The 25197-nt window shown below is 35.3% G+C and overlaps 3 protein-coding genes across 9 annotated transcripts in view; 1 reads left to right on the forward strand and 2 right to left on the reverse strand.

The window, feature by feature from the left end:
* Positions 1-1532: 1532 nt before the first annotated feature.
* The window catches only part of LOC149542888 (Transducin/WD40 repeat-like superfamily protein), a 233109-nt gene continuing 209444 nt past the window's right edge, over positions 1533-25197 (forward strand). For all 7 annotated transcript variants that reach the window (XR_016355550.1, XR_016355551.1, XR_016355552.1 and 4 more), the window contains exons 1-2: positions 1533-1829; positions 18919-19021. Coding sequence is in view for 3 of the 7 variants with exons in the window: in XM_089797809.1 (XP_089653935.1) it covers positions 1624-1829; positions 18919-19021 (309 nt within the window). In the remaining 4 variants the exon portion in view is untranslated. The remainder of the gene's footprint in view (positions 1830-18918; positions 19022-25197) is intronic.
* Positions 12353-14466, reverse strand: LOC149542889 (uncharacterized). Its single transcript, XM_089797806.1, has 4 exons — positions 14351-14466; positions 13802-14202; positions 13259-13664; positions 12353-13124 (listed from the first exon to the last, which is right to left on the reverse strand). The coding sequence occupies exons 2-4, from the start codon at positions 14189-14191 to the stop codon at positions 12544-12546; spliced, it is 1377 nt and encodes a 458-aa protein (XP_089653932.1). The 5' UTR covers positions 14192-14202; positions 14351-14466; the 3' UTR covers positions 12353-12543.
* Positions 14598-15817, reverse strand: LOC149542890 (uncharacterized). The gene is made up of 2 exons (XM_089797807.1): positions 14991-15817; positions 14598-14851 (listed from the first exon to the last, which is right to left on the reverse strand). The coding sequence occupies exons 1-2, from the start codon at positions 15662-15664 to the stop codon at positions 14611-14613; spliced, it is 915 nt and encodes a 304-aa protein (XP_089653933.1). The 5' UTR covers positions 15665-15817; the 3' UTR covers positions 14598-14610.

The following is a 25197-nucleotide window of genomic DNA, read 5'->3' on the forward strand; positions in this document are numbered from 1 at the left end:
AAACTGAGACTATATCATCCTTAGGCCTAAGGATACCTATCTGGAAGCAAGGAACTATCTAATTTGATATTAGGAATGACCAAACTATGTAGCTTATTATGACAATAAATATCAACTCATACTCTCTCAAATATGAATGATTAATTCACACACACACACACACACACACACCATAATGAATGTATCATTCAACTCCTTTGGTGGAACAACATATGCACTCTCTCTCTTGATCTCTAAGTTTGGATCGTGACAGTGTCATTAGAAATCTTATGTACCAAGCTTGACAATTATTATGCATTGTAGTTACCAACACAATCTTGCCTTGATTTGCATAACCACTTACATGTTCCTTCTTTGTTAGTATTTCTCAACTTTTCTTGGTTTTTTTTAATGGTTGTAACTACTTCTTTCTTCCCATCCTTTCCTTTCCCCCAACTTTCACAACTCCTATTTCTCCTTTGAAGCTCCAATGCTACACAAAATATAGTAAATAAGGGATTCTATATTATCTAAAAATCTACTCTTTATTAAATCTAAAGAAGTACATTCTTCAAACATTGGCTACAACATTCCATTGCAATACACATTTTCACAAAGTTCTGACATCATAATGACTTATATGATGTGTATTTAACTCAAATAATTACAAAATACCACTTAAACATTCAGGTTTATCACATAATCTTGTACCTAGCAATACATATATTCCACTTTACATCAAACAATAACGAACAATGTCATGTCAAAACTGTATATTTGCAAGGTTCCATTCTGATGACTACAACAGATGTATTGATATTAAATAAATGTTTACTAATTTGGCATGTAAACAAAAAATAAATACTTATAATTAAAAGGGTAAAAATCACAAATATTAGCACCTAAAAATTAAACTAATTTTAGATTGACAAATAGTACTTATTATTACAAATTCGCTAAACAAACTCATTGCAAAAAAAAAACCTACATGTTTATTATATAATTATATATCCTTCTAAGATGTACAATGAAAAATACAATAACATTAGTTCAAATAAATGATAAAAACTACTTCAACACATAATTTGTACCATAATGCTATACAAAAAGATAATAATACAAACTAAAATGTTAATATAACAACTTACACAATGTTTACATTTAGATCACCCTTGACAAATATTTCATATTAATAAATTAATATTCTCATTTAAAGACTTCCAAATTGATTGAATTTTATGAAAATTACAAAAAAAAAATCTAATATGCTAATCCAAAGTTGTGTCCATAGGCTATGTTTAGCCTCACAGACGTTAAAATCTCATCTATCTATGATCTTTCCTTGTACCCTTATTACAAGTGCTAGTATTAAAAGTCTCTTTGCCAAGATAAAGAAAAATTGACGCGTACTCATTCATTGTGATTTGTGATTTGTGACAATGTTAAAATCTGCACTCAAAGAAAGAAACCTGACACCTACATAAACACGTTAAAACCTTTCAACTTCACTAGCATGAAAAATTATAAATATAGAATCCTTCCTCTCATCCCTTTCGGCCAATTGTAATAAATTTCATTCGAGGAGGAGAAATAGCAAATGACAGCCGTTATACCATTCACTGAGATTGCAGGGGTCATAGGAAAATGAGTAGTAGTTTGCCAAGCAATGAGGCCAACATTCTGAAAGGACACGAAGGAGCAGTGTTGGCCGCCCGTTTTAATTCGGACGGCAATTACTGCCTGAGCTGTGGCAAAGACAGGACCATTCGCCTCTGGAATCCGCACCGTGGTATTCTTATTAAAACGTACAAAGCTCATGCCAGAGATGTCAGGGATGTTCATGTTACGCGGTATGTTTATCTTTAATCATCTTTACGTTGCTTCATCACAAACTTTTAATTACAATCCTTTTTTGAAGTGACGCGAACTTAAAATAAAACTCTTGTTGATATCTGAGAACTAGAAAAATGGACTTAATTTATCTGTTTTTATAATGCTCACTTGAGCATATCACGTAGCGTGCAAAAATGCCTGGGATAACACATACATTTGTTTATAATAAAATTAATTCAGTTGAGTAATGCTGAAATTATCAGGTTTTAACCTTTGTGGGATATGACTATGTTTTCCAGTTGTGTCTTCCATAAGATTTCTTTACATTGGTTATCACAGACTAGAAGCTGCACAAGTTGGAGATTATGCTCCCTGAAAAGCTAGTCTTCTGTATTTTAATGTTAAGTTGTTAACCACGACCTCATGTTTTTTAATTTTTGATTGGCAATGCTATGAAATAAACGTTTCATAAACAGGGTTTGTAACTTTAAAAAAATACATCTTGAACACAATTGCCTTCCAGATATCTTTCCAGAAAAAACCAATTTTGCCCTAGAAAGGAAGTTGGGAAATACAAGCTAAACTTGTGGCCAAGGTGTGCTCACAGATTGAAGGTATTGACTATAAAATATAATGAGATGTTTGCTCTAGTTGCAAGGTTCACCATGATCAGGACAGTTTCCTGCAGTTACAATAAAGTAAAATGGCATGTGCATCTCTTGGATTTCAAAATTTGGATTCTTAAAGGGTAAGGAAGAGATCTCCATGCATCAGCCTTTTGGATTCAAGAAGAAAGGGGAGGATCATTCGATTTATAGATTGAAGAAGTCATTATATGACTTGAAGTAAGAACTTTGTGTGTTAAATTCAAGAGTTTGGTATCAAAATCTTTGAAGAGGAGCCCAATCTTTACATTAATAAGCTTGATCAAGAAATTCTCATTATTTTACTCTATGCGAATGATTCGATTCTAATAGGGAACAATGTTGATTTGATTACTGAAATGAATAAATAGTTAACTTTATAGTTTGAGTCTAAGTTACTGATTCGGATGCGGATGCGGGAGGAAACATATCTATCTATCTATAATTATGTTATAATATATGCAAAGAAATGCAAGAAATATACAAAAACAGATCATTTGTTAGTATGACTATGACTCTTCACCCGTTATCAAAATTCAAGATATTTCAAAATTCATATCAATGTGCTTGTTCAACATTAGAGTTTAGACAATAAGTTATAACCAATTGGTCATGTTCAAGATTCCAACAAAATAAAAACTTAATTTATGATTGGAGATTCAATCAACTATTCTGAATCAGAGTCTGAATCAGAGTCTGAATCATAAGGATTCACAAGAAAATCCACATTATCATTATCATCATCATCTCTTTCAAATGCTGAAAGATCTTTTGAACCAAAAATGGCTCCACTTGTGCTAGATGCACCATGTGCCACCCTATCATCATCATCACCATCTCCGAGTGTAGTAAGATCATGAAGTGATCCATCCAAATTCTTATGCTCAGGGGCTACATCCCAAAACTTTGTTGTCTCTTTCTTGTAATGATCATTCTTACGTGACAAAAGACGCAAGTTGGTGTGGACAAAGACCAAGTTTTCAACTTTCTTGGAGCCCAACCAGTTGTGCTTCACTAAATGGATAATGGAGTATGTACTCCAATTTCCTTCAGCAGCAGATGAACTAGCAACCTAGATAGTTGTCACAAAACATACAAATGAAAAGCAAAACAATTTTTATTTTTAAAGAATGTGTGAAATGCTAAATTCTAGAATGCAACTGGTAAACATAAAACAATTTAAAAAAAAAAAACTTATGATAGGACCTTGATTGCAAGCGGTTGAAGATGCTTGAAATTTTGACCATACATGTACCACCATGTGATAGCTCTTATTCTATTTTGGTCCTTTACTACAAATGGAGAATGCTTTAATCTTGAAGCAAACAGTCCAAATTCTAGCTTCACTTTTTCATGCATTTCTTCCACTAGGAAGAGTCTTGTAAGAGCTTTGTGGCATCCCTCAGCAACCTCCTCATCCAAAAATGGTGCAACTCTACCCAACATACCAAGTACCTCCTCGCTATAGTACCTAGGAGATAAGGCATAAGCAAGGAGGTGCAATGGGGTAGTCATTTCTCCCAACGATGGTGGATTATTGCTTCCACTTGTTTTCTGGTTGAAGGGTCCAAGGCAAAACTTCCTAGTCTCTTTGGTAATCATACAAGAACCTATAACCTCTTGTGATCCAAACTTTAGTGCAAATAAATTTCAAATTTATAAATGTTGTAACTCGCTAATTTTGTCGTAATTGGTTCCTAAATCATCTTCATCTAAGAGGAGTTGGAGCACATATTCCATCCACTCAATAAAAGTGCAATAAACTATACTCATAATAGGCTTGGTACTTGGTCTTTGTGCATTCAAACTTGCATCTTATTACACACAGAGTGCCTACAAAGAAGGGGAATCAAAGAAATGGGATACCGAGCTAGAGCATATTGATTAGGATGCTTCCACTTCCCACTTTGCAACACTTGTAGTTGACAATGATTAGGAGCTACTTAGAGTGCTAGTGCCAATGCTAGTGTTAGTACCACTATTTGTGATTCTTCTAACTTACCATAGTATATATCATCTAATTTTGAGGACGATGATAATATTTTTAAGGACCCATAGGATATTTGATCAATGATGGTTGATTTGCAACACTTTACATTATTAGATTTGAACTTTAATTTATATCATGGTAGTCAAGTTTGACTAATATTTCACTATTAATATGGTGGTGTATTTTGCTATGTTATTTGTCTTTTGGTACAGTTGTCTATTATGAACTTAATTATTGTACCAAATATGTATATATTTTTGTGTTTATTTTTTTTTGTATCGAGGAACCCCAAACAAACCCAAACCCAATTCAATTTCTGTTAGAATACACAAGTTGAACCATTGAACTTGAACCTGTACCCAAACTTGAACCTAAGCAGAACCTAAACCCAAACATGAACTAGTAACTTAGGGCTAAAGGTTGAGGATAGGAGTAGTTTGTTTTTCCATCTAACCACTATGAAACACCATCCCTCAAATAGACTAAAAGAAAATTGGGAGGATGTGAACTAATTTACTATTGAAGCCTCTATAGTGGATAAAGTAGTTTTCTTTTTTAGAAATCTCCTCTTTGAAAGCTTTATTTTTGATCTCGTGCTTTAGATCGATATCCTAAAGGTAATGTCCTAAGTTGCCAGTTTGGATTTGGGTGTGGGTTTGAAATTCGTTCAATTTTTTTTTGATGTGGTTTTAAGCTCATTTTGGGTCCGTCCGTACATAAACATGTTATTTCTTAAAATATTTGTGTGCGTGTATATATATGCAGCAACAAATAAGTTAATACACCATGATGCTAATAGTAAGGCAACATAGCAAAATACACCACCATATATATTAATGACTTAGTCCAAATGGCATATGTTTTACCTTTTTGACCTTTTCAATGGTCTATTTTACAGTTAGAGGGTTGTATTGACTAAAATAGACCAAACAAAAACTTTTAAAATCAAATTTTAAAATTGTTTTGGTCAAATTTGGCATAGATCCTGCTTTAGGTTTGCAACTTTGTGATAAAAATGACAAAATTCATGCTAGGTTCATCACACAAAATATGGGTAGACTTTGAAGGTATGTGACAAACTTTTGGAAGTAAATGATAAGGACCAAACTTTTGCAAGAAACGGACTAGACTTTGGGGTTGCCAGGGAAGAATTTGGTAACATAGGTTATCTCCTTTGTTATTGACTAGCAAGGCTATTTTGAAGGAAGAGTTGAAATTGGTTTCTCTCTCTATCAAAGGAAGTAAAGCTTCAATCACGGTAAATTTCCTCATTTGTTTTTTCATCTGTATTGGGATATTGTGGTTGATGACTTGGTTGTTGCAACTACGGAATTCTTCAGGAATGGTTGTTTCCTTAAGGAATCGAACACTATGTTTTTGGTTCTCATCCTAAAAGAGGTTGGTGTGGCCATCTCCTTAGATTTTTTGTTCAGTTAGCATTTGAAGCTCTGTGTATAAGGTTTTTGCTAAAATATTTAAGATTTAATCAAATTCTATCAAAGCTGATCTTTCTATAGTAGAGTAGTCTCGTCAATGGATGGTAGATTCTTGATTCTATTATCACCTTGCATGAGATGTTCATTCTATAGATATAAAAAAGGTCAGGGTTTAATTTGAAGTTGGATTTTCTTAAAGCTTATGGCTTAGTTTCATGGGAATTTCTCATCAAAATCCTAGAAGAAATGGGTTTGGGAATAAGTTCCTAAGAATTGTAATGGAATATGTGTGCGCTAAATATTTTTGTCATCATTAAGCTTCTTTTAAGATTCTAGAGGGATCTATCAAGGAGAGCCTATTTCTCCCATCTTGTTCTCTTTTTAGTGGAAGCCTTGGGTAGAATCTTCACTAAGTACTTTTTGTGGGCAATCTAAGAGGTGCCAAACCTACTTCTACGAGTGATTCCATTTCTCACTACCAATTTGTGTTTTTTGGTGAGGCCTTGATCTTGTTCAACTACAAGATGCTTTGGGGCAAACTTTCTAAAAGCAACATCTTTTTCCTAAATAATCCTCTCTTGTGAGATAGGTGTAAACTGCCAAAGGCTTAGTTTGCCAAATTGGCTTGCTCTTTTTCTCCTTGCTTGGGATGCTGCTCTTCAATTGAACCATTAAGCTGTAATGACCTTAGAAAAGTCCTAAGATGTGGAGAATAACGATTAATGGAGGTCTACTGTTGTTCCTAGAAAAGATTAGTGTGTATGACACCTACTGGCTATAAAATTTACATAAGGTTGAGAAAAAAGGAGGTTGACGATTCGAAGGGGGAAATTTACAATGATTGAGGTCTTGATTGCAAAGATGATTGGCTTTCAACATCTGCCACTAAAACCATCAGAAATTGAATATTGGGGAAGGATGCATTTTCTATAATCCTTAAATTTGGAGAGGACTTGAAGAAGTTACACTCTAGGCATGCAAGAAGCTTCCTCAAATCCTTTGAGGTGAGGTGCCAGTATGCTGAATGGTGAGTGGGGGGACACGCCACTCTCAAGGAGAGGTTTGAATCTCTCTACTCTGATCACTTTTTTTTTCTTAACCATTTCTAGCTTAAAAGTTTGGTCTCCTTACCTTTTTTAATTTTCTTTCATCTCAAGAAAAAATCACTAATTATTGCAAAACAACTCATGGGATGATCTACGTATACCAAAACTTAGATCTTACTCACTGTTAATTCAATTAGATAAAAAAAACCATCCTATCCCATGAAATGTGCACCAAAAAATATCAAAGGGAAAAGGATGATTGAGTGCACTAACTCTATTTTTGGAATCAATATAAAAACCCTTTATCCCTTGATGAATCTTGAGAGGAGATAAGAACAAGGGTTTGCCAGAGCTGGATGTCAATATCTTATTATTGGTGGACAAGAATGTCACAAAAGAGGAGGGTTTTGGTAAACATTTGGGGATGGAAAGGATCATTAACGAAAAAATGCTAGACCCCTAGAGACAATCTCCAGATTCCTATTGCCTTGAAAATGAGAGATGGGAAGCTGGGGCATTGAAGTGTGCCAGTGTATTAAAAAAGGTGGAGACTGTAGGCTACATGGTAGATGTAAAGAGATGGCGAAGGCCTTTCTTGTTATTGTCTTCCTTGGTATTTAGGACTTTTTACACTGGTCCTGCAAGTATTTTCCCATACCCCTCAACCCGATCAAAGCCCTACAAGATGTGGTACAAGAGGTTAATAATATAATTCAAGTTGGGAACTCTTCATGAAGTCTCTGATGCATAACACTGCTTTACTAAATGGTTCTTGGTTGAGATAAACTTTGTTGAGATAAATAGACTAAATATTAAATTGGTTACTATGGACAAGAAGCTAAAAGGGGAAACATAGGTAACCTTTGAGGATGATAAACGATTTTTCCAAATATGGAATGCAATACCTGAGGTAAATGGTACGGTTTCTAATTCAACTAAGCCAAAAAAAATGCAGGTCCTGAGGATGAGCTTTGGTAGGGTAAGGAAAATCAAAACAATACAATTGCAGCACTATAAAATGTCAAAAACTATTAGAGACATTGAGTTTGGTAAACGCACAATCAAAAACATTACTATGGGTCTTGAGATTCTCAATGAGAAGTTGGAGAATTTGAATGAGAACTTGGGAATCCATATTGCTCAGATCTAGTCAGATGGTAAAGAGATTGTAGCTAGTCCAAGCTCTAGAACAAGAAGCATTCAAAAGAAAGCTCGAATAGAGGATTGCTCAGATCTAGTTAGATGGTAAAGAGATTGTAGCTAGTCCAAGCTCTAGAACAAGACGCATTCAAAAGAAATCTCATATTAGAGGAGTAAAATAAGCTCTAGGACATCAGAGACCTACATGAAAGCTTCTGTAAAGATGAATTGGAGGCTGCAGAAATGATATGGTCAAGGATGGAGTGTTCAGAATGAACCATCCAGTCTTACAACCTCAATGATACAAAACAAAATTATAATATAAAGCAATAGGAACATGTAAACACGAGAAAAAAGAATTTAAATAACAGAGCCTCAAGACACAAGATTTATCCTAGGAAAACTCTTAAAGGAGAAACCTGAACTCAAGATTCTTCTCTTTATAATGCATCACAAAACTCATTATATTTGCCACTAGGGCTTCATACATGCAAGGTTGGAGCCCAGGGTTATAGTAATCTCAAGTAATTGCTATGGCACCTCCATAGATAAGCCCTTTCTCCAACTTTCATTTGCTCAATTTGTCACTACTGTCATCTTAGGCACTGATGGAGCCCAAATTTTTGCAAAGTTCAGGGTTTCCATTAGAGAAGTAATTTTGGAGATTCATAGTGAAAGTATGACCATTAATGTCTAATCAAAGATGTAAATTATAAAGAGTTCATGCAGCAGCATATGGCCGTATGCATTTAACCAAAATGCTCTATGGTGCAAACTTGGGATTCAGTGATAATCCTGCAATACAACAGTGGCCATTCGCAGTATTGGAAGACCTGATAGAAAAGGAATGTGTTGTACCAGTCTTCTTTATGGAAGCATCATTGCTCTTTCTTCAGCTTCAATGTTTGGAGGATGATAATAAAACACAACAGCTTGGTGTCACGTTACTGAATAATTTTGCAAAGGTGATTGGATTAAACTCTAGAAAATATTTGAGAGTTGGAGTTATTATACATAGCAATTCTGAGTGGGCTGGAACCTCATTTGGAGCCGTTCTTTTTCAAAATTTTTTTCTTGAGAATGCTGGAAGCTGCGTAGGGATGTATTGGGAGATATTGCTTCTTTTATTTATTGATTGCTTGAATGCAGAGAGAGATCCTATTCTTTGTTCGAAGCTTTTACTAATTGCGAAGGAAGGGTTACAGAATTTGAGAGGGAGGCAGCAAAATAATGTGTAGTATGCATAGTTGAAAAATACATTAAATAAATATATCAGAGGTATATTACTGTTAAAACATATTGCACAAATAATTATCAGGGAAATTTCCTCAGGTCAGAAATAATATTATAAACATTAGAGGAAGAAGTATACATGGCAGTTTGAGTCAGCTGTGCAAGAAATAAAGGCAAGTTTCTAGTCAATGTCAGAACAAATATCGTCAAATCTGGAGCCATTGATTTGAAATCATTTGAGCAAATTGTGTGTTATCTACCAAGGCATCATGGGTTTACAATATGCAATCAAGGAACAATGAAGAGGCATCTCATTTGGCACCACAATAATTAGAAATCCATTACTAGAGGGTAAACACTTGAAGACTCCACCTGATACAGGGCATTGATTTTAATAAGACAGCTCAGAATTTTCAAATGGCGAGTCAAAGCCTCGCGAATGAAATTTTGCAGTGAGTTCTGCAAGCTTTACCAGAATTGGAATTGTTATGGTATGCTTATACTTAAGCTCTAGGGCCTCTTGATTTATCAAGCAAGTAATATAGTGACTGGTTGCAGCATAGGAGAGGAGCAGAAGTGCTATTCTTTGACTCCAATTATTTTATAATTCTCTGGTGAATTTGAAGATGGCAGCACCATAGCAAAAACCATTTCATAGAAATGGTGGATGGTATCGAGCGTGTTTTATGGAATCATGCTTAGGGAAAGTGTATGATTTTGATGAAGGAGAAGAATAAAATCTTTGCCAACGCATCAGGGAAAAACCAAAATCTATCATATAAAAGCTATGGATATCGTCATCTAGAACTCGGCAAAGTAGTTTTACCCACCGTCCAGCATCAACAGAAAATCATATTTGAGCATTGGAAATCATTGTGCAGACTAGGAACACCATCGGGAAGCCCTTAGAATATCACGCAAGGATTTTTTGTGAATTAATTTAACACTTCTCTGTATTTGTTGCAGGAATATCTGCAGAAGACATGTGTATGTGTGGAGTTTGAGCATGCAGAATACATGCAGATGAGGAGCGGAAGTTTTCTAAAATAGAGACCCTCGAATATGGAGTCAAATTGTGAACCACGCCGTGATCTATATCACGAGAAAGAGAATCAAAAGAACAGTTTTGCATTCAAAGTTAAACACTCTCGCCAATTTGGAAAAGGAAATTTACCCAAAGTATACTTTGAAGATTCATTAATGTTTATAATCCATGGTCAAGGCAACTTTTTTGAATTGTTTGCCTTAATATGTTATGTTAAATGGGAGTTATGTAATTAGTTTTTTATTTTGAAAAGTCACATCGGTTGGCACTAACCAAATGACTACACATTTATGAATAGGAGATGTAAAATAACAAAGGAGACAATTTCATATCTAGATACAAATTTTTACATACCCAAGTATTATGCACTTTGATATATTATATTCCTTTATTGGAAAAGATTTTATGGTTGAGCAAAGCTCGTGAATTGTGGATTGGTTAATAAATTTATAAGTGATTCTGGAGTCAAACTGCATTAGATGGATCATCCGTAAGGAGTGTCTCTAGTGCAATTTTATTTCGGGCATGATCAATAAGAATATTTATTTATTTGCATGAAGCTTTAGAGCTAAAATATTATATAGTTTCGTCCTTTATAATTATTATTTTAAATTTTATTAATATTTTATATGATAGATAAGTGGACACGATCAATTATAACATTTTAAAATCAAACATCATAGATATTGAGAAATATTTAATTTATTCCAAATCTATTTCTGGTCTGTCTCTGATCCACAGGTGTTAAAACACATTCTAGACTATTTTGATATTGCGTCCATATATTTGATTTGTCGCATCTTGATTACTAAATTGTTTATAGTTAATGTGCGTAGAATTTTATAAAGTTGTATGTTTTCTTAGAATACTGATTCTATCACCCTTCGGCACTGGTCTTTAAATTTTCCATAATTTGTAATCCATATGTTGGCAATTATTTCATATCTTTCCTTTGAAGAGTTAATATATTCATTTGTTGCATTAGTCTATACTTATTCTTATTTTCAAAACATTCATACAATCATTTACTTTTATTCTTAATTCGTAAATCGCAAGTTTGAAGTTTTCGAGAATTCTTGCTATTAGGAAAACTTTCATCGCAATCGCATTCTAGTCGATCTATTATAAGCATCCTGCGCTTAAGTGTTTTGTTCAAGATTAGGTACACCCGCCTTGGTTTTGAAGAGCTAGAAGCGTAGGGGACTTGGATCGCATCGATCAATCTTGTCAAGTTGGCCATAACCGGTTGGATATCCCAGCATCAAGTTGGCAAGACTCGTAGGATTCCAATCTGCAGTTTTGGGAACTAATAGGCACCTTGCCTCTCTTTCCTGCCTTCTAGTTCCTCTCCCTTTTGGTTCCTTTTCCTTGCTTCCAATTCCTCTTCTTCTCTTCTAGTTTTTCTTTCTTTTGCCCCCTCCCTTGGAACTATCACAGGTCACACTTCTATAGTATGCACAATTACCAAGATGATTTGACTGGGCCAGAAGCATAAACCTTCACCGTTGTGTAACAAGTCAAGTCCAAAATCCGACACATTATTTCAAAAGAAAGAACATGCTATGCATTACCCAATGCAGACATATCTAGTCCAAACAGTCATCCATACGCCATCTCCGGTAAGCACAAGTTGCAAATCGCTAGTGTATCAAATCGGAACAACAACCTAGTCAACCAAGTCAAACTCAACTCATGAAACTGTGGAATCTGATACAACCAAAGAAACGTGAATTGGAATCGGATCGGAATCGGCAAGGCCGAATCGAATCGTGAATCGGCAATGAATCGGCGATGAATCGGCAAATTTGAAAAAACCCTTTAAATTTAAAGATTTTAACAATTTAAAACTTATTTCATGCACCCTTTATTGAATATAACTTAAGCACACTATAACATCATCAAATAGAAGTTAAAACTTAACATACATAAACATGAAACATAAAATCCATCACATACGTAACTATGTTATCTAAGATTCTAAAATGTAAATTGTAGGCTAGCTGAAGTAAATAGAAATCAAATGATCATAATGATTTAAATCATAGAATGTATGTAAGATGATCCATAAGACATCAAATCATAAATTTATGTAAGAATCTAAGATGAAGATCCATGAAAGTTTGAAACTTTGAAACATATGTCTATCAATGATTCAGTATCAATATCTGTAAACAAAATATAAAAACAAGGCTCCAGCTCAAGCCTCAGGCTCATAGTCATCATCATCCTCAACATCATCCTCAAGCTCGGCTACAGCCTCAGCCTCAGCCTCTGAGTATCCAGTCTGCCTAGTAGCAAGGCGTCTAATGTAGGTCCTAGAGGACTGTCGAGCCATATCTCCCGCATATAAGATGGGCTCACGAATGTCGCTAGGGCCTGTGTCTGTGCGTGCACGTGTGCGTCTACCAATGCCTGAAGAACGTGCTCTAGCTGCCTCAGCCTCTATATCCACCTGGTCAATCCACGCACGGTCTTCCTCAGTGAAGACTGGATCTACAACCTCTGTGAGCCACTCTGATTCTGGATCAATCTCCTCCAGAATGATCGGAGAGGAGTCAGTGCCCAAAATCTGTCTGATCCTAAGACGGAGGTTGTAATGAACGAAGACAAGATCATTCAACCTCTGCACTGTCAACCTGTTTCTCCTCTTCGAGTGGATGTGCTCGAACATGGACCAACTGCGCTCACATCCAGAAGCGCTGCTTGGCTGACTCAGAATACGAATGGCAATTTTTTGAAGTTTTGGGGTTGTGGCCCCAAACATTTGCCACCATCTATCTGAAATAAGGGAAAATAAAAATAATTAGTCTCATTTACAAATTACAAATTACAAGTTAACTCTAAAATTACATAATCAACTTTAAGTTTAGAATCTAGATTCATGAACATTGAATATATTATTTAATTTTTACCTGGCTGTATTGTTTCCCGAGCATCTATGGCTACCCTGCTAGAGAAAAGTGGCCCTTCTTTATTATTGAACTTATCAAGCTCAATAATTGCAGCACTGCTATCCTCATCAGTACTCAACCTCTGGATCACTGTATATAATCCGGTGAGAACCTCCTCATCCGCCTTGAAGTCAGGACGGAAACGAAATGCCGAATTCAAAAAGTAAGCTGCTGCATGGATGGGTCTGTGGAGCTGATTCTGCCATCTCCTATCAATGATGTCCCAAATAGGGGCATACTTCTCCTGCACTCCTGCATACTGAGCTCTAATGGCCTCCTTGGCCCTATCCATGCCCTCATATATGTAGCCCATAGAGGGCTTCTCCCCATCAGCAGTTCGTAGGAGAGATACAAGAGGCTCAGTGGCCTACATATAAAGTAAAACAAAAATTTGAGTCAAAACTTAAACATAGAATAATTCAATAATATAAGGTAAAACTAAATCATTAAACAATTAGCATAGTAAACTGTAAAATATTAAATGTTAAATTGCAATAAAATTACCTTAAGTATTTCTCTAGCAGGTTTCCAAAAACCATCATCATCAAATATGCAATCCACCACATCTATCCCTGCAGTGGTCGTAGCATAGGAAGATGAAATCCACTCCCGCCCAACAAACATGCTCCTCAAATCATCCCTTGATGTCAACAAGGACTGCAAGGTGATGAAATTCGAGGCAAACCTCGTGATCCCTGGACGAGCTAACTCTTTGTCTCCTGTGTACTTCCTCATTGTGCTAAGGACAAATGAATGATTATAAATAAACTTACATATGTTTTTTACCCTTTCCACACATGACTTGACCCACTCAAGTTTGCCAATTTCCTCCAACATGAGGTCAAGGCAGTGTGCTGCACAAGGGGACCAAAATATGGTGGGGTGCCTCTCCATCAAAAGTTTGCCTACAACAATTTTAAGATAATTAGAAATTCAAATTTCAAACATGTTAGAACTTAGAACTTAGGAAACTTAGAAATTCTAAGTTAGAATTAGAAAAAGTTCAAAATTCAAATAAATTTATTTTCAAAACTTAAAAAGTTAAAAGTTTACCTGCAGCAACATAACTTGCTGCATTATCTGTCACCACTTGCACCACATGTTGTTCCCCCACCTCTGCTATAACTTCCTCAATAACTTCACATAAGTATGTGGCATTTTTTACATGAGCAGAAGCATCAATGGATTTGAGGAACGTGGTATATCATACAAGTAACAAAACAACGAATTATAATTACTATTAGCAATCAACAAATCAAAATTTGAAATAGTCAATCATGATTCAAAATTATGTATGTAGGAAAGTAGAATGATCAATCACCTCCACAGGATACAAGAAAATTGAGGAGTGTTCTTCCCCTCCTATCTGTCCAACCATCAGTCATGATGGTGCAACCCTTTTCGATCCACTCCTTTCGGTTGTCCTCAAGCTCATGCCTCATATCCTCAACCATTTCCTCCAGGAGGTATCCACTCAACTCAGCCTCAGTTGGGGCTTTAAACCCTGGACCACAAATGGCAACTGCATCTATCATGTTCTGCCAATAAGGAGTCCTGTCACAAATAGATAATGATATTGATTAGAAATTTAGATGTCAAAAACTAAAATCATAAAACAAGTAGATATAATTAAAGTTTTACTTTTACTTTTAACTTTAACTTTGAAGATAACAAAGAAAAAAGAATCAATTACCTGGCTGCAATAAATGGAATGTTGCAAAAGTACCAGAATTTGCAAATCTCTTTTCTGGCAGCATCATGAATCTCCTTGTTCAAACCCATGCCCTCAAGCGTGGGTTGGGAGCCAGGAGTAGTGCGGGGCACAAAGTAACTATCCATTCTGCTTTTCCGCACTCTAGGCCGCAATAGGTTGGTGTTGGACTCTGTCTCAGTATGAGACCGACTACCACTAACACTCACATGAGCACTAGCACTAGGATGAAAAGGAGGCCTAGAAGAACCCTCCCCAACACAACCTACGGATGCGGAAGCTGATGCAGATGCACTTGCAGATGTAGATGCGGTTGCGGATGTGGGAGCACGGGAGCCAATACCTCTTAACCCTTCAAGTTGCATTTTCTTAGTCAACTTGTCTTGTTCAATTTTTTCTAATGCCACTAAACAAGAGCGTTTTGCCTCAGCGGTTTGTTGAGTGCAAACTGTGACATCATGGCCAGGTATGCCAGCAATGTGGTATTTCAATCTACAGATACCTCCCGAATTTATTTTTTCTTTGCAAAATATACATTTTGTTTGATATTTGGTTCTCCCAGGAAACTCTTCATTATATTTCCAGCATTCATCTTTTTTACCCATTGTGGAAATTGGAAAATGAAAGCAAAGGGCTGCTGCAATAAAAAAATTCATGTAAAAAATCAAAGTTTGCAACTAATAAACAAAAACTACAAAACAACAAACCCTAGTTTGCAATTTAGTAAAACTAAAAATAAAAAACATTCAAGATTTGCAAATGAACACTAAAAAAATTTAACAAAAAATGCATACTACACTAACATGCAAAAAAAATACCAACACTTACCTTTTGCAAATGAGTTGAGGAGTGTTGATATTGACTCCTTAATGCTCCCAATGCAATTTATGGCCTCCCCAAATGGACTTCTGATCTCTTTGGTGCTCTTCCTTCTTGCTGGTTGGAAACCTATGGATTCTCTTTTCTCTTCTTTTCTCTCACTCTTCCTCTCTTCTACTCATACTAAGCAAATAGAAGGCTCTTTAGGGTTATAACAAAGAGGAAAGTCAACTTAGAAAGCAAATAAAACATGTGTTTTTTTAAAAAAATTGAACTTTCTATCCTTGCTGCCGCGGCCGATTTCTGGAGATTCACGATGGCGATTTTGGCGATTTTTGCCATGAATCGCCGATTTTGGCGATTCAGGCGATTCACACGAAAAAATCGCCACCAGCGATTTCCGATTCCAAAAAAATCGGGAGCCATGAATCTTATCGCGATTTCGGCGATTTCGGCGATTTCATGGCGATTTTTGGAACTATGCATACAACATTAGTAAGTTTACTATAGCTCTAATTTCTAAACAACAGGCCATAACTCTCAACCGTGGCAAAATGCAGTATTCCAAACAATGGTTCTCTCTGTTAGCTAACATCCATTCAGAACAAGATTTAAACTCTTCTAGATTGTCTTGGATGCTTCTTTATCAATAAACTTTAAAAGGACTTTAGTTTCGTACTTGTTATGAAAGTTTGAGCTTTGCTTAGTTGTTTTGTCATGCGTTCAATTTAACTGTTTATGCTTTGCTATTGTTCTCACGTTATTTAGCTGACTTTTACCGGAAGCTTCAGGGCTTTAAGTCATTTCAAAACCTGCTTCAACCCTTAATAAATTACAAACAGCAGACTGATGAATAAATAGTATTCAATGAAGTAAACCCAATACCTGATGTCATCACTAACTTCTACCTTTTTTACCTAAGTTATCATATCCTTTTATTTAGCCCCATAACCTGATTCCAGTGTGATTCTGATTCTGATTCCTTTAAGATACCGTCTAGATTTCAGTAGGATTCCAGATGGACATCTAGATAAGAGCAGAATGCACAGTGAATCCATGTTAAGGTTGTAGCTTCTGTCGGATTGATTTTAACATGAGATACATTGTTGTTGGTAAATCATCTTTAAGTTAAATATCTTATATATATAATATATATAATATATGTAATATAATATATGTTATACATTATACATTATACATTATACGTTATTATATAATAATATATTAATATATATTATATATTATATATTATTATATAATAATATAATAATATATTACGTATGTGGTTAACATATTAATATTACATATATGCTTAAGATGAGTTACATATATGGTTATTTATATTACTATTATATTAATATGTTAACTAGTGATGCTTAACCATAGAGACATATCTCCTCCTCTCATATTTATAAGCCTTCAATTGCATTTGGAACACAATCAATACAATAGCATTATTAGTAAGTTAGGACATTTGCAGCAATCCTGATATTTTAACAATCCAGATGTCAGTTTGGAAGCCTACTGGAATCTGGCCTGAATCCACGGGCATCCAATGCTTATGGGTGCCCCAAAAAGTGCCCACATGCCATTTTTTATCTGTATTTAAATCTAAAAAGCATCTGAACCCTAATTTTGATTAATAAAGCATGCATTTGCTCATTTGATGATGATTCATCTCTCAAGCAATTCTCACCATTTTTGCTTTGTTCTACAGTTGTAGCATTTTTCTTCGAAGATGAATTTGGATAATAAATATGAAATATGTCTTGTAATTTTGTAACGACATTTTGAGACTTTTGCAAAGTATAAATATGATATATGAGGTATTCTTTAATAATTTAATTGGCAATTATAGATTTATGAGTATCACGCTTCTTATTGTTATTATATGTTTGAAATTTTGAACCGAGGATGAATGAACTTTGAGCATGTTATGTGCATACATATGTACATATTTGAAAATATCTATATATATACCTTTGGTACTGGAACTCACACAATGTTTTTTTTGCCGCATTCGAATCTGAAGCTGAATCAGAACCAGGATTGGCAACTTAGTTGTTTATGGAAGTCATACACAGAAAGACTGGAAGTGTATTCAAATGGTGGAAAATTACATAGAGCGTAACTCTTTTTCACCATCCCATCTAAAAATAACAAAATATTGAGCGATAGAGATTCACATCAGTTGTAACAAATTTTACCTTAAAGGTTTTAGGATCGGTGCACTTATTGATAAGGTTTCTAAAGTATTTGAATGCTCATGCAATTTGTTTTTGATACAATTATTGAATGAATAGGGAATGTATTATAAAATTAAAATAAATGAGTTAACTGAAAAAAGATTCAAGTTCAATTGCAAAAATATCACAGTTATGAACAGAAGCATTTTGAAAAATAGTTACAACTAAAATTTTCTCATTCTAATAATTCAATCAATTTGTCAGCTGGCACATTTTGCTCTGAACTCCAAAGGCTCTATGAATTTCTTACTTTTGCATGATTTTTACTTTTATTGCTTTGATCTGTCATGAATTTCTTAGACTTGGAATCGATGTCTTTCTGCAAATCTCCTTATATGTCTAAATATACTTGATTTAAAATATCCAGTGAGCTAGCATGCCACAATGATTCTTATATCTAATATTTGACTTTTCCCTCGTTACTGTGCGGGGCAATATTTCTGGTTACCTTGAAGGAGGTTCTGTAGTTTTCTTTCTAGACAAATGTTGAACTTCCATTCAACACTACTCTAAAATCCTCAACTCTTACCTAAAAGGCCATGGCAAAATTTAATTTACACAAGCATTCAGGGGTTTCCATTTATTGTTGGTTTTTTGTTCTCAATCATTTTAAAAGAGGTCCTTAGTATAATGTTCTTTCTCTTGTTATGGAGGGTCATATGGTCAACTGTTATGGAAGAATAAATCTATGTTTATGGGTTATAGAGATGCTCTGTACCTAATTGAATTTGTCTGGAAAACTATTTTTTATAATGCCTTACATTTTAGAACTAGATACACTGTTCATCATTAGATTTGTTAAAAATTGAGATAAATGTCAATTAACTGTTTGATCTTTGTTTCAGAGACAATTCTAAGATATGTTCTTGTGGAGGTGATAGAAACATTTTTTTTTGGGATGTATCAACTGGACGTGTGATTCGAAAATTTCGTGGCCATGACAATGAGGTTTGCAATAATTTCCACTTAAAATTCTTGAATGGTCTTGTGCATTCTTATGTGATTATTGTCTTATAAATGACTCTTCTCTGTATTCTTAAGTGATTTATGGATATTCTTACTTTTTGATTGAAAATCAAATTTGTCTTAACAAATGAAATGGTGTAGTATTTGTTTCCTTATTTTAAAGTGGGTCTGTATGCTGATCCTGAGTTACTTGAAGTGGGGAATGGATAATACATTTTGGAAATGATCTTTTTTTTCCAAATAAGGAGGGAGGATAGGATTCCATGTATTTTATTGCCTACCAATCTTGTTCAGTCTAAAAAATGGTGATATATAACTGTAAGAGACTATGATAGAGAGAATTTAAAGAAAATTAATGGAAAGGCATCTTTCAACATTCAGGAATCAATATCAGTAGTTGCAACTAGCATCAGTTAGATGGACAAATTGTAAATCGTGGAAAATATGTTAAAGCAATGAGAGCACATTGGGAAAATAATTATCCATGCAGAGAGTGATTTTTATGATAGAGCTGCATTAAAGTAACGTGCATTTTTGAAACCCACATACCACCAGCTTTCCTATTACAGAGTTGCAAATAAAAAATTAGAATTCGCAATGTAGTGTTACTAGAAATGTGGACGAGATTAATGTGAATGAAACATGGAGTGATTCTAAACTCTATTAGGACAAGCATGAGACACTTCTATTATTCACAGTAGGAGATAACATGACTAGATTATCCTTTAAATACTGAGGTCCCTTAGTAATTTTGGAAAAATTCAATGAAGTAACATAAATTGGAACTATCATCCTGAAATAAAAAATACTCAATTTTTCATGTAAGCTTCCTAAACAAAGCATCACCAGGCATGCTATGATCCTGTCCTTTGATGTTGATGAAGAAATACTAATAGAAGACACACAAGTTACAACCAAGGAAGAATCTTGGAGGAAAGATCAAATATATTAAGACACATTGAACCCAAAGATATCTCATTGAATTAAATGCTATATCTATGGAGGATGACATAATGTCCTAATTTGCCCTAGAATTTTCACTAAAATCATGATTACAACAAACTAGGGTTTAGGGTTATATCTCACCAATTAAATATTTTTGTGGTAATGCATCTTGAGACTTGAATCCTACAATAAAAAGCAATAGATACAAATAGCCACATATACACAGATATGTACAATTAGGGTTAGGCACCACATTCTATTTGTTAAATATCATAAACATACTAGGGTTTGGAAGAAGAGATGTGATGGGTCCATCCGGAGCCATTTCTAGACCAAGTTCAATAGGGGATGTGTATCACAACCCTACCACTTGTCAGCTTTCACTTGCTTTCCCCATGTTGCCTCATCTCTGAAAAATATATATCATCTTGCGGAATTGGGTGGAGGTCATAAGTGGGTTCCTCAACTCTTTAATGTAAGGGCCCTTTGGTCCATTTTAGGACAACCTACTTATGTAGTTTTAGAAACCCCCATTGCTTGCACCTTAGGCACACTCCCTTGCAAGAAAGATTTCAGATAGTATGCATAACTATTCCCTATTGCTGTCTTGTGGAGTTGGGCAGAGCTCGTTAGTGGGTTCCTTGACTTTTAGGTATAAAGGTCCTTTGGTCTACTCTAGGCAGCCTACTTAAGTAGCTTTGGCAACCACCTTTGCTTACACCTCTGGTCCTTCCTACAAGATGGATTGTAGACAATTAAACACATCCTATATTCTGCCGTGAGCATTCAGTTAAGCACCATCTATTCTTCATATGCACATAGATATAATTATATCACATTACATGTAAGAAGAAAGGATTAATCTATGTAAATTGATCTTATTCCTTTGTGTGTCCTTTTGCTTATTGCTTAGATAATCTTTGATGATTATATTTGGGAATGCAAGGAACTGGTGAATGTATACTTGTTGGATGATCTACCCATGCCTTGTTGGATTATCTTCCCTTTAATACATACCAATTACTGATTGAGTATTTGATTATTTATCCCTTGATTCACAACACAATGTATTCCCTTCAATGCTTGGAATTAATCCTTTATACTTTGTTGGTGGAAAGTCACCCCCTTTCATAAGGATTGAGTCACCCATTTTCATTGTTGTCTTCTCCCTTGGGTGTCCTCCTTAAATGGAACCTTCTTTATATCCTCCTTTGTGAGGGAGAGTCACATCTCTTCATTATGGTCATAACCTTATACAATGTAATGTCCCCTTTTTGGGACATTAGAAAAGTTAAAGGCATAGTCACATAATATTAAAATTGAATATTAATTTACAAATAGACCATTTCAAGGAAGGTATTGATCACTAATTTATCATGTTACGTGACCATTTTTGGAATGTCATTTGTAGAAATAATGGGTCTCTGATACGTGATTTTCTTTAGTATGTGAAAGCAACAATATAGGGAGGTGCAACAATATTGAACATTTTATAGCCGTCAAAGGAGATTGAAAAGAATCATTTTTTACTCTTCATTTATAAGTAAAATGGCAGATAGCCGAAAATGACAAGAATCATTACAATATAGGGAAATTGGCCCATCTCGACAACATATGTTAAAATTCATTATAAGGGATAGTTGGCATTTTATTTGAAAAAATGTGAAGATTGGAGTCATGAATATTCAACAGATAGGTTGTTGTTAATCATAAACTTTAGGGGATCCTTGCTTCTATCTTCCCTGAGTTGGAATAAGTTCATTGTTTGTGTGCAAAAATTGTGGTGATGCTTGGCAGGACTCTCTCGAGGTGCGAGTTGTATAGTTGTAGGTTGAACTTCCACTTGCAATAAAGAGGATATAAATGAATCAACATAAATGTTTGTAGGGGTCCTGAAAAAGTATAATTGTGCAAGTAAGAAGAGTTCTTGTTGTCGTCGCTCTTCCATCTGGAGATGTTTCTAACTTATTGTCCACACGACAAAGCGCTAGAGTTGTTTGCGGTGAATGGTCAGATTGATCAAACGTCTCCAGTAGGGCCATTTCGTAAAAGTGGATGTACCTTTACATTTTGAGCCATAACTAAGAAAAGGCAATTATGGCATCATCGATACCTGTCTACAACTTTTGCAAGCTTGGATGTAATGGTTAAGTGACGAGGTTGTTAGCTGAAACATTACATTCTACATCTCGATCCAATTGAAGAAGACATATAACAGAAAAGGATATTGCGTTGTGTTGTAACGGCTTCTAAAGTAACGCCACCATGCTAGAACAGTCTGTCTTGAAAATTATATTCGAAGTGACAATGAGATGGAGTTAATTGACACGTCATGGAAGAATACATGACGATGACTCAACAACAAATCTTGGCATGGTTTAGTAATATATTTTGCTGGGAGTCGTTAGTGAATAACCTCCAACTTGTGTACTGATATTGTCTTTGTGATGATGGCATACGTGTGAGTGCAGAAAATCTTCCAGAGCAGGGGCAAACTACATTCTCAACTATAACCATATTTGTCAGGTTGAGTATTGGAAGATACACAAAACAATGACATAGTTGTGATGGATAAATTGGTTCAATTCCAGAGACGTTGAATTCATGGGTGTTTGGATCAGATTTATTGCCTCCTAAAGCATCAAATTTGGTTGTTTACTCTTGTTGCTATTTTAGTGTCTCACAAGCATGTTGCTTGAAGTATTGTCTAACCGTGCTGAGTGAAGAGACTTTTTGAAAACTCAAAATTGTATCCAAGTCCTCACCAAACTGATTTCCTACATCTGCACATAATCAACATATGTTCATAATCTAAGTTTACAATTGGACGTTCAAGAGTTGCTCACCCTTGTGCATTTCTATTATGTTTGTTCTTTGTTGTCAATACATATATGTAACCTGAATCAAATCAGTAACATACACAGTCAAAGAGCAGAGTATTAAGGATCAGCCTGTAATTGAAATTGTGCACTCAAAAGATTTCCTCAAAGGGCATTTCGTGAATGGTGACTGAATGGAATTGAATATCAATAATTGCCTAATGACTCTTTTAGTCAATTGGCCATTGAACAGAGGCTCTGAATACAACATTGAGAAGCTGTACTGCTGCATGGTAACAAATCCTAGTAATCTGTTCCCACGTACAGCCAGTTTAAACTCCAGCCTACAAGCTAACTCGGGGTATTATGCCTACAGTTTGACAACTGCTATGTTCATAATTTTCAGGGTATATGGGAATATTTCAACAACAAGAAGAAGTCTTCAAGGCATTTAAATCTGCAAACAGGTGATCTAAGCAGCCCATTACAAAAGTTGCAATTACAGTTATGGAAGATCTGAATCAGTGTTTTCTTAGAGGAATTTAACAATACATTCAACATTCCTCAGCTAAGAGACTTTTAGAAAGAGAAAGATTTTGGTTGGTTATACGCTTGTGGGTTGCAACTAGAACAAATGGAATCTTCAAATGATATTCTCTCCAAATTGGAAGAGATAGAAACTTGTTTGATCAATGTAGAGCAGATAGATTGTAGACTCTTAAATTGGGCTTTACAACCTTCATTGGCGACCTTGGTCCAGCCTAGGTTTATGGAGCATCCAGATAAACGGGTTAACCTTGTGGTTGCTTCTTGTTTCAATGAGATCACGCGAATAACATCTCCTACAAAAGCTTACAATGGTGTGGTGGTGAAGAAGCTTTTGTAGCTGATAGTGAAGAACCTGAAAGGTTTACAAGTTAAAGGAATTCCTATGAGGTAGGAACAAATTTGCTTGACATGTGAGGACTCTAGTACACCCGATCATATTTTTGGGAATTGTAATTACGAAGAGGAGGCTAAAGAAATTCAGACTAGCACAGGGAAAAATGTAGGTAAGATGATTTCAGCAGTGGATAAAGAACATACAAGTTTCGACATTGGTGATTTGGAGGTTAGCCTTGACAAACATGCTGATGAAGTTGGTTGTGCTCAAAGTAACAACATGTTGGAGTCTTTGCATGATGAACCATATGATTCGTATACGCATATTATTAACTTCAATGAACAATTCAAGATGACACTATAAGACGAGTTATATCAACATGGTAATAATGAGATGCATGCCTTAAAGAACCAATTGAAGGTTAGTGAAGTTATGGTTGTTTCATCTTTGGTATGTTACGACAACACTCATAGGATGGTGGAGGATCTCCATAGGAAGGCTCAAAGGATGGGGAAGGAGATTGGCTTGTTGCTAATTTGTAGATAGTTGAAACAACCCTTGAATCTATGAAATCAGATTATTTATGTTTGCTTTCTGACAGGGATTATACTCTTAAGGTTGTTGGGACATATGTTGATAAGTTGAATATAGAATGAGATTATGGAGACATGGAGCTTAAGTATGCTCATGAGGCATTGGATGATACTTAGATTTCTCTTCAAGAAGCATAAAACTAGATTAGAATCACGAATCATTTTCGGGAACATGAGGGTAAAGAGAGGTAGGAGATTTTCCAAGAAGTAATTGATAAACTTGATATCATTCAATAGACTTATGACTTGGATAGTTGCCCCAAAAGACCAATTACCAAAATTTCAGATTGCATTCAGCGTGTAGACAACCCCATGTTTGAAGTGGGTGCTGATTGGACTTCTGATAATCCCCTTTTTGAGATAAACAAGGGAACGCTTTTTGATTGTCATGAAGAGGATGATCTTGATTTAAGAATATTGGATCCAGATACAGTTCCTAGCGGTGAATCTTGGTCATAGGATTGGTGTGGTGAATTGACTACGGTCACTCGTCCTTTGATCAGCCCAAAAATGGTTCCCAATTTCAACTCATATAGGAGTTGGATGGACTTCATACATCAAACATTGAATAGATCTTGGTGGAATATTGATGAGACTTTTGAGCAGCTTATTTGTTACATCAACTATTTAGGTCGGGTTGTCACCATCTACTGGATTATACATAGCTCCTACTTTTTACCTCATCATATCAGTTGGTCATGACAACAAGTTTTGGGATCCAGGTGTTGACCGTATATATCTATGGGCTTTTGAGGATTTTGTTGTAGTTCTACACACTTTGAGATCTGATGCAATTATGATAAGAATTGTACAACCTACAAATGCTGCAATTAACAAGGTATCCAGGGATCTGGTTGATGGATGGGTTGCAGTTTGACACTTTGCTTCGTAGTGCAGCAAGATTTGTTTTCAAATTGG

The sequence above is a fragment of the Cupressus sempervirens genome, chromosome 8, assembly GCF_028749045.1.
Source record: "Cupressus sempervirens isolate cs-2001-9-10 chromosome 8, ASM2874904v1, whole genome shotgun sequence".
Classification (NCBI taxonomy): Eukaryota; Viridiplantae; Streptophyta; class Pinopsida; order Cupressales; family Cupressaceae; genus Cupressus; species Cupressus sempervirens.

Bases quoted from the DNA above. Each gene is read 5' to 3' on its own strand.
- LOC149542889 (XM_089797806.1), bottom strand. From the start codon at position 14,191: ATGGAGAGGCACCCCACCATATTTTGGTCCCCTTGTGCAGCACACTGC. The intron at 13,665-13,801 runs GTAATTTTATTG...CTTTATATGTAG, and splicing joins CTGCTAGAGAAATACTTAAG to GCCACTGAGCCTCTTGTATC. The intron at 13,125-13,258 runs GTAAAAATTAAA...CCCTTATTTCAG, and splicing joins TCGGGAAACAATACAGCCAG to ATAGATGGTGGCAAATGTTT.
- LOC149542890 (XM_089797807.1), bottom strand. From the start codon at position 15,664: ATGAATTTTTTTATTGCAGCAGCCCTTTGCTTTCATTTTCCAATTTCC. The intron at 14,852-14,990 runs GTAATTGATTCT...TATTTGTGACAG, and splicing joins ATTCCATTTATTGCAGCCAG to GACTCCTTATTGGCAGAACA.